The sequence below is a fragment of the Nyctereutes procyonoides genome, unplaced genomic scaffold (genome assembly GCF_905146905.1).
Source record: "Nyctereutes procyonoides isolate TBG_1078 unplaced genomic scaffold, NYPRO_anot_genome, whole genome shotgun sequence".
Lineage (NCBI taxonomy): Eukaryota > Metazoa > Chordata > Mammalia > Carnivora > Canidae > Nyctereutes > Nyctereutes procyonoides.
In genome coordinates, this window is record NW_026575140.1 from 79,469,189 (window position 1) to 79,485,578 (window position 16,390).

The 16,390-nt window shown below is 38.0% G+C and overlaps 2 protein-coding genes across 2 annotated transcripts; both read right to left on the reverse strand.

Moving 5' to 3' along the window:
• Nucleotides 1–3,348: 3,348 nt before the first annotated feature.
• On the reverse strand, nucleotides 3,349–4,284 carry LOC129497295 (olfactory receptor 145-like). Its single transcript, XM_055306095.1, has one exon. It carries the CDS (start codon nucleotides 4,282–4,284, stop codon nucleotides 3,349–3,351), a length of 936 nt encoding a protein of 311 aa, XP_055162070.1.
• Nucleotides 4,285–11,958: 7,674 nt separating this feature from the next.
• LOC129497294 (olfactory receptor 145-like) lies at nucleotides 11,959–16,248 on the reverse strand. The gene is made up of 2 exons (XM_055306093.1): nucleotides 16,238–16,248; nucleotides 11,959–12,895 (listed from the first exon to the last, which is right to left on the reverse strand). The coding sequence occupies exons 1-2, from the start codon at nucleotides 16,246–16,248 to the stop codon at nucleotides 11,959–11,961; spliced, it is 948 nt and encodes a 315-aa protein (XP_055162068.1).
• Between the last annotated feature and the right edge of the window lie 142 nt (nucleotides 16,249–16,390).

A 16,390-nucleotide genomic window follows, 5' to 3' on the forward strand; every position in this document is an offset into this window, starting at 1 on the left:
AGCGTGCAAGCATAGGAGAGGGGCAGAGGAAGAGGAGAGAGAGAATCTCAAGTAAACTCCAGGCTCAGTGCAGAGCCCCATGTGGGACTCAATCACACAACTCTGAGACCATGATCTGAGCTGAAATCAAAAGTCAGACACTTAACTGATTGAGGCACCCTAAATGAATTCTTTACAAATGAAGTGCCAGAATGACAGTCTGGTTTGCATACTCAGTCACATCAGGAAGGTATTCATTCAAGTTCCCCCACAACTAGTAAGGAAATCTTTGTACACATCACTCATTATATTGTTGGACTAAATTCCTAATGCTTAATTGCTGGGTCAAAGAGTGAACAAGCATAGGGTTTTTTTAATACTGTCATCCAAAATAAATCATACATTTCATTCCTATTACAAGTACACAACATGCCTTTTGTCTATAGTTCCATCCAGTACTGGATCTAGTTTTTATTTTTTTAATTTTTTTTATTATTTTTTTTGGATCTAGTTTTTAGATCTTTGCTAATTTGATAGAATAAAATTACATCTCACTGTTGTTTTAAATTTACATTTTTTTGCTTCTGTTAAGGCCAAATTTTTTTCTTGTATTTGTTAACCATATTTCATCATTTGCCATTTACTTATATGCTGAGAACATTGATCACTTAGTTTAACCTGACACCACAAAATCTCCTTTCCAGTAAAGTTTATAAGTGCCCACATATTCCTTTGTCCAGAGACAATTTTAGAATCACAGAATGTTAAGAGTGGAAAGTTCTAAATCACCAGTTATCTACACAAATAATATCATAATCATTTGAAAATAATCCAAAGGTGCATGTTCCTGAATCCTGCCCACAAACATATTCTGATTGAGTAGGTCTGAGATGGAACCAAGAGATCATAATTGTAAATGTTTCCTGAATGATTCTATCACATACCCAAGTAGTAAATTATTAATCCAGTTCAATCCTATTAGTGTGTAAGTCAATAATTGAGACATAATTAACACAAGATTTTTTTAAATAAATAGAATACCTGGCATAATCCAACCAAGCCTCTTGTTTTGCAGGTTACTTAATCTGAGGTTCTGAAATGAAATGGCGTTACTATACGGCGGCGAACACTGAACTACACCCCATGTACTATAGTTTGCATCCCAAGCAAAAGGATAACAAACTTTGCAAAAACCCTTTTAAATAAATACTATTATTTTTCTCATTTTAAAGTTGAGGAAATGGATATCTTGAAATGTTAAGTAACTTTTTCAGAATCACATAATTAGCAAATGACTGAGCTGAAATTTAAACCCAGGTAGTCTGACACCAGAAACTGTGAGCTTACTCTACTTTGCTGCTAGAAGTCTGCCCAACTCCTCCCCCAGTTCCTTCCCTGCCTCCCTTCCCCCAGTTCCTGCATACATACAGCCATCTAAATAAAACCAAATCAATCTCTGTTTTCCATCATTGTGCTTTAAGAGAAGATGGAAAAGAAAAGCAATATGAAAGCAAAGTATTAAGAAAATCACTCTAGGAGGGAGAAATGCTAACAATTTTTTGAGTGACTCTTCTCCTCCCAAATCCCCTTTTTGACTCAAAATTTAAAATCAAATAGGCCAGCATACATTTGTCCCACCAATACTTGCTGAACTTTCACTAAGTGCTATACATTCTGCTTCCCATTACGGGTATAAGAGAGAATAAATATACATGGTGCCTTTCCTCACAGGGAAGACATATAATCAGACAATTACAAAAGCATATGAAAATTGTTCTCATTACTGTGGCAAGCCTGACTACTTCACTCTGGGAAATACAAAACAGAGCACTTAAACTTTATAAGATGGGTTAGGCGGTTGTTTTCCTTCAGGTGATACCTGAAGTATAAACAGAAAATGAAGAGGGTTAGAAACAGGTAATGAGAGTGTGCTGGAAAAATAGAAATAAAAAGATAATAGATAGATAGATGATAGATAGATAGAGATAGATAGATAATAGAAAGATAGATGATAGATAGATAGATGATAGATAGATAGATAGATAGATAGATAGATAGATAGATGATAGATAGAAGGATAGCCAACCAACCATGGAGGGACCATGAGCAAAAATGAATTTTCAAGGAAAGATAGGGAAAGATAAGAGGAAACCCCCTAAATACCCTAAACATTCTCAAATGTTTTTCCTAACATTTTAAAGAGTCCAACTTGCACAAATATGTCTTTCTTACATAACCTACTCCATTGTGGTTAACTATAAATTTTCCTGCAAATGACTTTCTTAAAGTTTTCTTATAATTAAGTAGAGTCAGATTGTACATTTCAAGGGAAAAAAGAATATGAGTACAAAGGGATCCATACCTCAATAGGATCTACACAGAATGCTACCATCATATATCTGAAGGTCATCTAACATTACCTTCTGTCCAGAAAGACTTCCCAGAGGTTCTGGATAATCTAATACCTAAAGGATGGACAGGCTGAGCGAGGCAAAGAGGGTACATGAGGGTGTTCCAGGTTAAGAGCAGAGCTTGTAGGGAAGCATGCAAAAGAACAAGCATTTATTAAATTTGGGAAAGTTCATTGTGAGTTTAGTAGACTCCTAGAATAAAGGCATGGAGGAGGAGGTGATGATGACAGAAAGTCAGGCTAGGGATGTGACCAAGATCAAGATATGATCCTTGTTTGACATAATGGGGAGCTTTGTTTTACCTTGAAGACAACTGCAGTGAACAGAGTAAACTAAGGTACATGAGATCTTATGGTAAGCATGGAAAGAACACTCTGGTTGCAGTGCAGAGAATGGATTTCAAGGGATAAAGACAAGAGAGGAAGTGACTTGTCAGGAGGCCAGTTTTCAGATGATAAGTGATAGTGTCATGAGGAGAACAAGAATTGTCAGTACTTAATAAATTGGATATAGAGGACAAGCAAAGAGAGAGGAATCAAGGAAGACACCAGTTCGGAGTCTGAGCAGTTGAGTAGAAGATAGTACCATTCATGATGATAGAGATCGCAGGAAGATAAGACAGTCTGTGAATGTTCTCTCTACAGGATAAGAGGAAAACAATGGGAAGAAAGAAAGAGAGAGGTTGAATAAGTAGGAAGAGAGGAGAGAAGATAGTATTCAGCCCCCAATACTATTCTATAAACATCTATTTGCATTAATTTATTCATCCCAATAACACTATAAAGTAATATGATGCCCCCCATTTTGCAGGGTTTTCAACCTGGGCCTTCAAATTCCATGTCCAACACTCTTTCTATTATACTTAATTTCTTTCAACATAAAAAAAACCTCTATAAAGGAACAAAAACAATTTTAAAAGAAAGCCACGTTCTCTTACAATAATTAATACTATTCCAGCTCAGGAAAATGTTTTTCTATTCAAGCTTTTCTTCAGGGCAACCTTAACCTCCTTATTCCTGAGGCTGTAGATCAGAGGATTGAGCATAGGCACCACAATGGTATAGAAAACCGTGGACACTTTCCCCTGGTCCATGGACAAAACAGAAGAAGGATGAAGATACATGAATGCCCCTGATCCAAAGAAAACAGAAACAACAATTATATGTGAGCTACAAGTGCTGAAGGCTTTGGACCTTCCTTCGGTGGAACGGATGCGGAGGATGCTGGCAAGGATGAAAGTGTAGGAGACAATGATAGTGAGGCTGGGCACACCAACATCAAAGCCCACAACAATGAGAACCACCAGTTCATTGAGGTGAGTGTTTGTGCAGGAGAGCTCCAGGAGGGGGAGGATATCACACATGTAGTGATTGATGCCGTTGGCATCACAGAAGGTCAACCTCAGCATGCATCCTGTATGGGCCCAGGCACCAATAAATGCCCCCACATATACAATCATAGCCAGCAGAGAACAGACCTGCGGGGACATGGTGACTGTGTAGAGCAGGGGCTTGCAAATGGCCACATAGCGATCATAGGCCATTACTGTCAACACATAGCACTCTGCGCTAACAAAGAAGCAGTAGAAAAAGAGCTGAGTCATGCATCCTGCGTAAGAGATGGTGTTCAGCTTTGACACAAAGTTTACCAACAGTTTTGGGGTGATGACGGAAGAATAACAGAGATCAATAAATGATAAATTAAAGAGGAAATAGTACATGGGGGTGTGAAGGTGAGAATTCAGTCCAATTAGAGCAACCAAGCCCAGGTTTCCTGTCACAGTGACAATGTAGATTCCTAGGAAAAGGAAGAACAGGGGCAGCTGAATCTCTGAATATTTGGTTAAACCCACAAGGATAAACTCAGTGACTAAGGAACTGTTTCCCATATCCATGCTCTTCCAGTAGGATCTGAAAGATAGGAGAGTAGAATCACATTGAGAAAGAATCCATATTTCCTATGCAATCCCATGCCCAGTCCAATCCGGAGCCAAAAAGCCAAAAGACTCTGCTGAAGTTTAGCTGTTTTACAGAAAGCTGGATCTGGCTCTGCTCATGGAAGACAAGTATCTGGGAGACATCAACATACTTTCAAGTAACAATGGGAGAATTATTTCAAGAGGGGAAGAAGCACAGAAATTTGTCATCTTTTCTCTGCTTTAGTTTGTCACTTGTACTTATTATTCCTTCATTTACTACAGTTTGTACTTTTGATCTTTAATCAGCACACACTGGCTACCTGTGCTGGCCACAGATCCAGATCGGACACTGTGTAGGAGATCATGAGTGCAGAGACACTGGTTTCCCAAGCACACACAGTAAGAAAGTCATTAAGTCAGGAATGGAAGCTGGGTCTCCTTCATAGGAAATTCTCTAAGGGGCAGAAAGATTGGAGACAATCCTTCTGCAAACCCCATTAGCTCAGCGCTATATCTAATCTCTACTTTCTTCCTATGCAGATCCTGTGATCACCTGTGCCCAGGGCCAGAGCTGGAAATAGCAGAATAGTTTATTACTTTCCATAGCTCTGGGTTTTGAAAAACATAAAAACATAAGGGTTCAATGCTCACTCTTCTTTCTCTAGTGGCATCACAGCTGCCTTGTGGTTTTCTCTCCAGCACTGATCTCCAAAAAGAAAGTTCTGCTGCTATGGATGGTAATAGAGCCCAACCAAATACTTTGACTTCCATTTGTGTGGAGGGCTCAGAGCATTTATAATCTCAGTCTTCGACTTGCTCTGAGACACATTCAGATAAAGATCATTATTTTTAATAATGATTTACCCAGAGGTGATCATTAAACTACAAAAATAAATAAAAGAATATTAACAGCTCTCTTGATTTTCAACATAATAACAGAGAGCATCATGTATATGATCTTATTCTGAGCTTGGAGGTCTCAGGGGTTTGATACAGGGACTTTCCCAGGAGACTCCATAGTTTAAACCCTTTGGGAAGGGCAGGTGTATGAAACTGTACATGGATGAAGATGCTTATATCTTGGTATCTTTGGAAGCTCATATTCTACTCAAAATTGCATATTCTTCTGGAATAAATGAGGTAGAGATCTTTTTTCTCTCTCATAGTACCTCTTTGGCTGTTAGAGACAAATGCTAACACATAGCTAATTATATTTTAAATACCTATAAAAATATTACATGTATATGCATATCCTTCCACACATATATATTGTTAACATCATGGCATACTTGATCATATGATTAATGGTTTTTATCTTTTAGACACCATTGCCTTCTGTTCCTTTTTCTTGGCACTCTCTTTCCTGTTTTAGCTCCCCTTCATCCATCATGCCCAGTCATTTATATTTACAATTTACAACATCATTCCTTATTTTCCTAAATGCTGATATAACCAAATAGATTTATAAGGGTTTTCCAATTGACTACAAACTACATATTTTTTAAAATTTATTTATGAGAGACACAGAGACAGAGAGAGAGAAACAGAGAGAGGCAGAGACACAGGCAGAGGGAGAAGCAGACTCCATGCAAGGAGCCTGACATGGGACTCGATCTGGAATCTCCAGGATCACCCCCTGGGATGAAGGTGGTGCTAAACCACTGAGCCACCCGAGCTGCCCAAAACTACATATATTTTTACCTTTTGCTTTTGTCATTTAATAATATTTCACTAAAATCTCCCAAAATTCTATGTTTGGACATGTCATAACTTTAACAACAATACCACATTGGTAGAATTCTATAATTTTTCCATTTTTATCACCAAAAGCAATGATAAAATAGTCATGATTGTGCATACATTTTGATATACAATACTTTTATTTCAGTGGGAAAGATTCCTATAATATTCTTTTAATTAATTTCATGTTTTCCCAAATAATATAATAATTCATATCTCTGCAAGCAATGTATAAAACTACCCCCCCCCCAATTACATTAATGAACAGATCATTTAAACTGAAAGTCAACAAGGGAACAGTGGCCTTAAATGATGCATTGGACCAGATGGACTTAACATACATATTGAGGATATTCCATCCTCCAACACCAGAATGCATATTCTTTTCTAGACCACACAGAACATTCTCCAGAATAGATCACATATTAGCCTACAAAACAATTCTCAATAAATTCAAGAAGATTAAAGTCATACCATGCATCCGTCCTAACAACAATGCTATGAAACTAGAAGTCCACCACAAGAAAAAATCTGGAAAGGCCACAAATACATGTAGGTTAAAGAACATCCTACTAAACAATGAATGGGTCAACCAGGAAATAAAAAAGAAATAAAAAATGGATGGAATGAATGAAAATGAAAACACAATGGTCCAAAATTTTTGGGATGAAGCAAAAGTGGTCATAGGAGGGGAGTGTATACCAATACAGGAAAAAGCAAAAAAAAAAAATCTCAAGTAAACAACCTCAACTTATACCTTAAAGGAGCTAGAAAAATAACAAATAAAACCTAAAGCCAGGGGCACCTGGGTGGCTCAGTAGGTGAGCATCTGCCTTTGGCTCAGGGTGTGATGCCGGGGTCCTGGGATCAAGTCCCACATCAGGCTCCCTAGAAGGAGCCTGCTTCTCCCTCTTCCTGTGTCTCTGCCTCTCTCTCTGTGTCTCTCATGAATAAATAAATAAAAATCTTAAAAAAAAACTAAAACCAGCAGAAGGAAACAAATAATAAAGATTAGAGCAGAAACAAGTGTGATAAAAAAAAAGGAAAAAACCACCAATAGATCAATGAGACCAAGAGTTGGTTTTTTGAAAAAATAAAATTGATAAACCTATAGCCAGGCTTATAAAGAAAAAAAAAGAAAGGGCTCAAGTGAATGAAATAACAAACAAGAGAAGAGAAATAACCACATCATGAAAATACAAAGGAGTATAAAAGAATATGAAAAATTTTATTCAACAAATTGGATAACCTAGGAGAAACAGATAAATTCCTAGAAACATATAAAGTACCAAAACTGAAACAGGAAGAAATAGAAAATTTGAGTAGACCAAAAACCAGCAAAGAAATTGAATCAGTAATCAAAAAATTCTCAATGAAAGAAGTCCAGGACTGGAGGACTTCATAGGCGAATTCTACCAAACTTTTAGAGTTCTCCTTCTCCTTCTCCTTCTTCAGATTTTATTTCCTTATGTGAGAGAGAGAAAGAGCACAAGCAGAGGGAGAAGCAGAAGGAGAAGCAGACTCCCCACTGAGCAGAAAGCCTGATGCAGGACTTGATCTGAAGACCCTGAGATCATGACCTGAGACGAGGCCCCACGCTTAACTGACCAAGCCACCCAGGTGCCCCACTACCTATTCTTAAACTATTCCAAAATATAAAAAAAGAAGGGAAACTTCCAAATTTATTCTATGAGTCCAGCATTACCTTGATACCAAAACCAGATAAAGACACCGCTTAAAAAAGAGAGAGAGAAAAAGAGAACTACAGGCCAATATCCCTGATGAACATAGATACAAATTTCTCAGTAAAATACTAGCAACCCGAATCTAACAACACATTAACTGAAAGTTACCTGAGGGGAGGTAGGTGGGGGGGATGGATTAATAGATGATGGGGATTAGGGTGTGCACTGGTTGTGATGAGCACTGGGTGTTGTATGAAAGTGTTGAATCACTATATTGTGAACCTGAAACCAATATTACACTGTATGTTAATTAACTGGAATTTAAATAAAAACTTTTTTTAAAAGTGGGTTGCATCTCATGCTGTAGTTGTTACACAGTAATCATAAAACACAAGACCTGAAGGCTGTGTGTGTGTGTATGTGTATAGGAAGGCAGTATAAAGAGAAGTTGATGATGGAGATCTAAAAATTTGGGGTTCCGAAATTAAGGGAACATGGAACTCAAAACCCTCTTTACATTTTTTTTAACAACCCTTAACTACACTGCACACTGATCATTCCAAATTTAATCCTAAACAGCAACGGCAGCTTGCTTAGAGAAAGTGTCGATTAACCAAAATCAGGATGTAATCAGGGAACTTTCTTTAAGAGGACCGTGTTCTGTTAGGCATTGAAACTCGAAGTGTTCACACTGACTTAGAAACAGCTCTTAGTTCACAGGCACAGGTGAATCTCGTGGCTTACCTATTTAATGCTCAGCTGTCCAATTTCAACACAGTCATACATACTTTCATTAATTCATTAGTGCCATTCAGATAACTCAAAAAAGCAAGAATTTTTAAGGAAAACTCTACATTTTACGTGTAAAACACCCTGACTTGACTCCCTTCCTTTGAGAGAAGTCCAAATAGACACAGGGAGCTTGATTTGCTAACTAAAAGTTATAGTTAAGTCACTTTACTTATTTTTTTTAAGATTTTATTCATTCATTTGAGAAAGACAGAGAATGAGCGGGGGTGGAGGAGGGCAAAGAGAGAGGGAAAAGCAGACTCCCAGCTGAGCAGGGAGCCTGATGGGGGCTTGATCTCAGGACCCCAGGATCATGACCTGATCCGAAGGCAGACATTTAACCAACCGAGACACTCAGGCGCCCCTAAGTCTCTTTCTTTTAAACTTTGCCAAAATAGATTTTACAAGTTTTATTTAAACTTTTGGTAGTTACTTTTTTCAAAAATAATCTAAGAAAATGGACACTAATTTGAAAGAAAGTTTACCTTCTCTAAATGCAACAGATTTAATTTGTATTTTCAGTCCTCTTGAATGAAAGATTAGTGACCAGGTTTAACACATTCTTGGAGCCACCTCAAATAGTGATTAAATATATAACAGAATGGGTGCAACTCTGCAATATCTACAGAGGTCCCAAAAATAGCACAAATATTATTTACTTATGTAGATGCACTTCAGTCTCAATAAGGAAAACAATTTTATCAAAAGGGACAGTAAGGTGCTTGGGTGTCTCAGTTGGTTGCGCATGCAACTCTTGATTTCAACTCAGGTCATGATCTCAGGATCGTGAGATTGAGCCCTTCTTGGAGTTCCATGCTGGGCTTGGTGCCTACTTGGTATTCTCTGTCTCCCTCTCTTCCTCTGCCCCTCCTTCTCCCCCTCTCTCTCTCAAAACAAAAAAGAGAGAGAGAGAGAACAATAAATAAATTTTTAAAAAGAATGAAAGAAAAGACCAACTTAGATCAACCATTTTATATAAATAAAAGTTAGATGAAAAGCATATTAATAATGGAGTAAGGAGATGTGGTGCGAGAAGTCATGCAAAGCGTAAGTTTAGCAATGCCAAACATCTACAACAAGCAAACATACCAGTCTTGCCAACTTTCACAACATCTACAACTTTTTTTTAAAGATTTTAATTTATTTATTCAAGAGAGACACACAGAGAGAGGCAGAGACACAGGCAGAGGGACAAACAGGCTCCCTGAGGGGAGCTCAATGTGGGACTTGATCCCTGGACTCCAGGATCACGGCCTGAGCCAAAGGCAGATGCTCAACCACTGAGCCACCCAGGCATCCCTCACAACATCTACATCTTAAGTGGATATTAGAAAGCAAGTAAAATTGTAAATATTATTAGTTATCTTACAAAATGTTGACATTGTCACTTAGTTAAGATCAAGGATTTTTATTTTTTATTTTTTTTTAATTTTTTTTATTTAGTTATGATAGTCACAGAGAGAGAGAGAGGCAGAGACACAGGCAGAGGGAGAAGCAGACTCCATGCACCGGGAGCCCGACGTGGGATTCGATCCCGGGTCTCCCGGATCGCGCCCTGGGCCAAAGGCAGGCGCCAAACCGCTGCGCCACCCAGGGATCCCAAGATCAAGGATTTTTAGAATAAAAATTTTTGGCCTCTTTTCTCCAAAGAAAAACAACATCCTATTACAGAAAAGACATTGTCATAATTTAATTTATTCACCAAAAGTTTCTTTGAAATTATTGTTGCTTCCCTAATCACAACTTGAGGGTGTTATATCTTAAATTCATAAGAAGTAGCATCTAGAAGTCAACAAAAAACAGGAGTGACTTAGTTTTTTTTTTTTTTTTAATGTCCTCAAGTCCTAGGGAGGTTAACTTTTTTTTGTTTTAGTTTTTTTTAATTTTTTTTTATTTATTTATGATAGTCACAGAGAGAGAGAGAGGCAGAGACACAGGCAGAGGGAGAAGCAGGCTCCATGCACCGGGAGCCCGACGTGGGATTCGATCCCGTGTCTCCAGGATCGCGCCCTGGGCCAAAGGCAGGCGCCAAACCGCTGCGCCACCCAGGGATCCCTTTTTTTTTTTTTTTTTTTTTTTTTTAAATATCAAATAACTTGAGAAATCCTGTGATCCTCATATTTCTAGGGCCTTCCAGGAAGACATGGAGAATCATAAGAAGGGACTTTTATCACGTATCTTTTTGTTTTCCAGATTCCTTCTTCCTAATTTGAGTTTTAATTACTACTTACTGCTTTATCTTTTGAAATGACCTCTATCTACCTGGTCCCACAAATGTGACTACCGCTTTTCCCCTTCATTCCACCAAACACTACTGCTGTATGCTCACTGTACATTATAAATTTTATGAAAGCTTTATAGACTATATTTTTACAGCACAGTATAGAGTAGGATTAAAACTGAGATTGAAATGTGGTTTCTAAATCCTCCATGACCATTCTGTACACCGAGACCTCTTATTTATTGGCCATGTGTCTTGTTGAGCCATGGCCTAATTATATGTTCTGAGATCCTTTCTCTCTTCTGTCTTGCTCTGTGAATTACAAGTATGCATGAACATTCCAAATTCATTTTATTTTTTAAAATTATTTATTTATTTATTTATTTATTTATTTACATTCCAGTTAGTTAATATACAGTGTAATTATTAGTGTCAGGTGTACAATATAGTGATTTAACACTTCCATACATCACCTGGTGTTCATCACAAGTATATTTCTTAATTCCTATCATCAAATTAATTTTATTTTAATTTTGAAAAAGTAACATTTCATTTGAGCCAGTCCTTTCTGAACTATACTTGTCCGCGGAGCCTCCCCTTTTCCAAGGGGAAAAAATGAAAAACATCAGAATGTTTTCCTAAACAAATAAACAATCGAAAGCAATACCTATCTTGAGAGAAATTCATGTATCATCCTGGAACAAAGCAGAGTCAGTTTTGAAATCAGAAATGCTTTCTCGTTTTCCATGCATATGGAAACAAAAAGTAATAGAATAATGTAGAAGCAAAGTACACTACAGAGTAGTAGACTTGAAACCAGAAGGCTGAGAGTTTAGTCTATACTTTTTCATTCAGAAGACAGACAGCTGTAAGTCACTAGCCACTCTGAACTTTACTTTCCAATCCATGCAATAAACATATTCCAGAAAGAAAAATAAAAGAAAAAAATAGATAAGCTTATTTCTTAATATTATTACTAACTGAAAAAAGGGGAGAAGAAAGTGTGCAAATGGAGAAAAAAGAGAAGCCTACTCTACAAAAAGTAAAAATATGATGTTGTTGGGAAAAAAAAAGTAAAAATAAATTATAGAGAGAAGATTCTCCTTTCCTTCAACATGATAAGAAAGAAATAGGATAAGAAGTTTGCCAATGAAATTACTGTAATTAAAAACAGAAGCTCCCTGTCTTGTGACTAACTAGAGACGCTGTTTATGATCAAAACTGCCTCCTACTCAGAGTTTTTCTCACAGAACATTTAACATCTTTATTTCTCAAGCTGTAAATGAAAGGGTTCATCAAGGGAACCACATTGGTATAAAAGAGAGAGGAGATTTTCCCCTCATCCATAGACCCAGCAGAAGATGGTTTAAGATACATAAATGCACCTGATCCAAAGAACAAAGAAACAGCAATTATGTGTGAACTGCAGGTGCTGAAAGCTTTGGACCTGCCTTCAGTGGAGCTGATGCGCAGGGTGCTGGAGAGGATGAAACCATAAGACACAAAGATGGTGACAGTGGGCACAATGATGTTGACGCCCACCACAATGAAAACCACCAGCTCATTCACATACGTGCTGGTGCAGGAGAGCTGGAGCAGAGGGAGGATGTCACAAAAATAATGGTTGATGGTGTTTGCATCACAGAAGGTCAGTCTCAGCATGCATCCTGTGTGGGCCATGGCACCTGAGAATGCCATCAAATATGAACCAAGCATAAGGAGGGAACACACTTTAGGGGACATGACAACATTATACAAAAGTGGGTTACAGATGGCCACGTAGCGATCATAGGCCATTGATGTCAGCACATAGCATTCAGAAATGCCAAAAAAACAGAAAAAGTAAAGTTGGGTCATGCACCCCCTGTAGGAGATCATATTCTTCTTGGATATAAAGTTAGTCAGCATTTTGGGTGTAAACACAGAAGAATAACAGAAGTCTACGAAGGACAAATTGAAGAGGAAAAAGTACATGGGGCTGTGGAGGTGAGAATTCAACCCAATTAGAGTGATCAAGCCCAAATTTCCCAGCACAGTGACCACATACATGAGTAGAAACAGGCAGAACAAGAGGAGCTGGAGATCTGGTAGGTCTGTGAGCCCCACCAGAATGAATTCAGTCACAAGAGAAGCATTTCCAGGAGCCATTCTTCTGTAAAGGGATCTGTCTGCACAGAAAAATAGTTACATTAAGAAACAACTCAACTCTTCTTGCAAGATCTTATACAAAAGAGAGTGTGTACTTTGGGAATGCCTGAGAGTAGCCCAACCTGGACCCAAAGAACCTTACCACTACCATGATATGAAGGGACTCTAACTCTCCCTTTATTAAAGCCTTTATAAGATAAATATAGCAAAGGGCATCTCAAACTTAGCCTAGAGAGGCACGTCCAACGAACTTGACCTCTGGACACACCAATGGAGAAGAGAGAAGTTGGGACCAGGATAGAATTATCCTTCTCACATCTCACCCTTTTGTTCATTCACTTCACCCTCTCCTCACCCGTAAAATAAGAGACAGAAACCGTAGCAACCCTGTGCTGGCCTCAAGTGCAAATTATACGTGATGGAGTGAGAATTAAGAACACTGCTTCTGGGGCAGCCCGGGTGGCTCAGCGGTTTGGTGCTGCCTTCAGCCCAGGGCCTGATCCTGGAGACCCGGGATGGAGTCCCACATCGGGCTCCCTGCATGGAGTCTGCTTCTCCCTCTGCCTGTGTCTCTGCCTCTCTCTCTCTCTCATGAATAAATAAAATCTTAAAAAAAAAAAAAAACGAAAACGAAAACCAATATCCCTCATGAATACAGATGTAAAAATCTTCATCAAAATACTAGTGAACCGGGCAGCCCTGGTGGCGCAGCGGTTTGGCGCCTGCCTTTGGCCCAGGGCCTGGTCCTGGAGACCCGGGATTGAGTCCCATGTCGGGCTCCCTGCATGGAGCCTGCTTCTCCTTCTGCCTGTGTCTCTGCCTCTCTCTCTATCTGTGTCTCTCATGAATAAATAAATAAAATCTTTAAAAAAAAAAAAAGAAAGAACACTGCTTCTGACCTAAATAAGAGACCAGGGTCCAGTGGAGGCTGAGTTACTGCCCCATGTCACAGAGTAAAAGCCATAAATCTAGGAGTGAGAGTTCCATCCCCGAAGAGGGCACTTACTGGTGGAGATACTGAACCCTCTAATCTCTGAATATCCTCTTATCTTCCTCGAACACATTCTCCTGCCAACTTCACTTGAATGTCAATACTGCACAAAATAGGAAAGAAAGTGGCATATCTCAGACCTCTGAACTTTCATCTCAAAACAAAGAATGCGTTATTATAAATGGAATTCAGATACTCACACTCCTTAGGTAAGAAAAGCTCCATGTTCTCTTATCCCTGGTATTTACCCCTGTGGTCCTGGAAAGGTAATTTCAGGTTCTGAGGCTTTGGTTCTAATAGGATTTAGCCTGACTTAAATTTGGATATACCTTTGAAATCTTTCTGATCATAATTTCTGATTATGACTTCGAGTCTACTTGGGAAGCAGAGAAAAATAAAGATTTTATTATTACCACACTTACTACTTGATTGGACATAGTTTGAAATGTGTTTCAGGATATAATGCACTTGGTTATAAATAGGGTAGAGGCTTGCTTAGTGTTTTCCTCAGGGAACAGATTTTATGTGTAAAAGAATAAGGAGACGTGTACCGTGGGCCATGACATGTCTTTAGTTCCTAAGGGACTCAATATTTCACTCATTTTCACTTCTCTCTAGGGATTGTACATCCTTAGATTCAAAGTAAAGTCCCATCTCCCCTTTACTTTCATCTCTGAAGGGAAATCTACTGTGTTGTTCCATCCCTTCTTTGTCCTCATATCCTAAATGGAATTTTTTTCTGAAAGGGTTCTGCCTCCAGGCTTCCTTATTTCTTGACCTCAAATTTTTCAAGTATTGGAATAACTCACTTGTTCTCTCTCCTGAAATATCTCTAAAATAATTTGCAAAACATTTTTTAACTAAAAAATAATAAATAATAATAATAATAATAAAATAATTTGCAATACTATATGTTCCTTCTCAAGTTTACACTTTAATAACCTACTGGAAATCTTTACCTGATCTGCTTACTATCATTTTATGCAACATTTCAGCAACTGGGGTTATCAATTTATTTTCATCACAGAAAAGAATAGGGTCAATGGAGTTAGAGGGTATGTGTATGAATTTTATCTGCCTACTTCCACTCTTACAGTAATACCTCGGGCAGGTTACTTAATTTCTCTTTCTCTGGTTCATTTTTGTAAAATAAGGATGATAGAAATAGCATTTCTTTCATTGGGTTGGTGTGATAATTAAATTTTTATTTTATATTTTTAAAGTTTTCATTTATTTATTTTTTGAGAATATATTTCATTTTATTATGTTATCTTATAAAGAGCTACTTGTTAATCTGAACATTTATTTTGGACCTCTTTACTTCTATCCTTCTTATACCAATTACACTTAGTTAACATAATACTAGTTTCAGGTGTGCAATATAGTGATTCAACACTTCCATACAACATACGGTGCTCATCATGGCAGGTGCACTCCTTAATCCCCATCACCTATTTCACTCCTCCCCTCTGAGAATCAGCAGTTTGTTCTCTCTCTCTCTCTCTCTCTCTCCCTTTAGTAATATGGTTAGAACGGTGCCTGGCATATAATAGTCAATAAATGTCAGTGATCATTATTTATGTCCTCATGAATACATCATAATATTCATCAGACATTTTTTCCCCTTAATTCCTATGTTCCCCTATAAACTATATAAGTTCTATAAGGACGAACATCTCCTCTGTCTTGCTTAGTACTTTGCTTTTGGGGTTAAGATCAGTGTAGAGCATGTTGAAGAAATTCAATAATATTTCTGAAAATCATGTTGTTCTTTGGCTGTGAACCTTCAGAAAACATTCCACATGTCTCACATGCTAAGCAATGTATCAACAACCACAATGACCTCCATCCTTGTCCCTCAGCTACCACATATCCTCTTAGATTTTAACTGAATCAGACTGCTCAGCTGCAGTACCTCCTATTATTCTAGCATCTTTCCATATAATTCCTCTTATTCTGTCGTGATCCTCTTACACTGCTGCTAGAATGAGCTTCAAAGCTAAGCTCTGTCTCTCCTTAGTTTAAGAGTCTTCACTCATTTTCCATTACCCATTGGGCAGTTGAAATTTTGTAATAAAAGTATGAGTCTCAAAATTAAGAATAAGTCTTGGATAAAATTAAAGAAGAAACTGAGTCAGAGTTATATTTAGGAAGCCTTGAAAGAACTATTTTGGTTGATTTAATAAGTATTTTGCTCACATTAGGTGTTTTCTTTTTAAAGAGTTATTTTAAAAAAAGAGTTATTTATTTATTTGAAAGAGAGAGAGAACATGAGCAGGGAGGAGAGGCAGAGGCAATGGGAGAAGCAGGCTCCCTGCTGAGCAGGGAGCCCAATGCAGGGCTTGATCCCAGGACCCCAGGATCATGACTTGTGCCAAAGGCAGACTCCCAACTTACTGAGCCATCCAGGTGCCCCCACATTAAGTGTTGCACAAACATTTAGCCTTCTTACAAATATAAGAAAAAATATTGGAGAATGTTTCTATTTCAAAGACCATAGGGTATAGT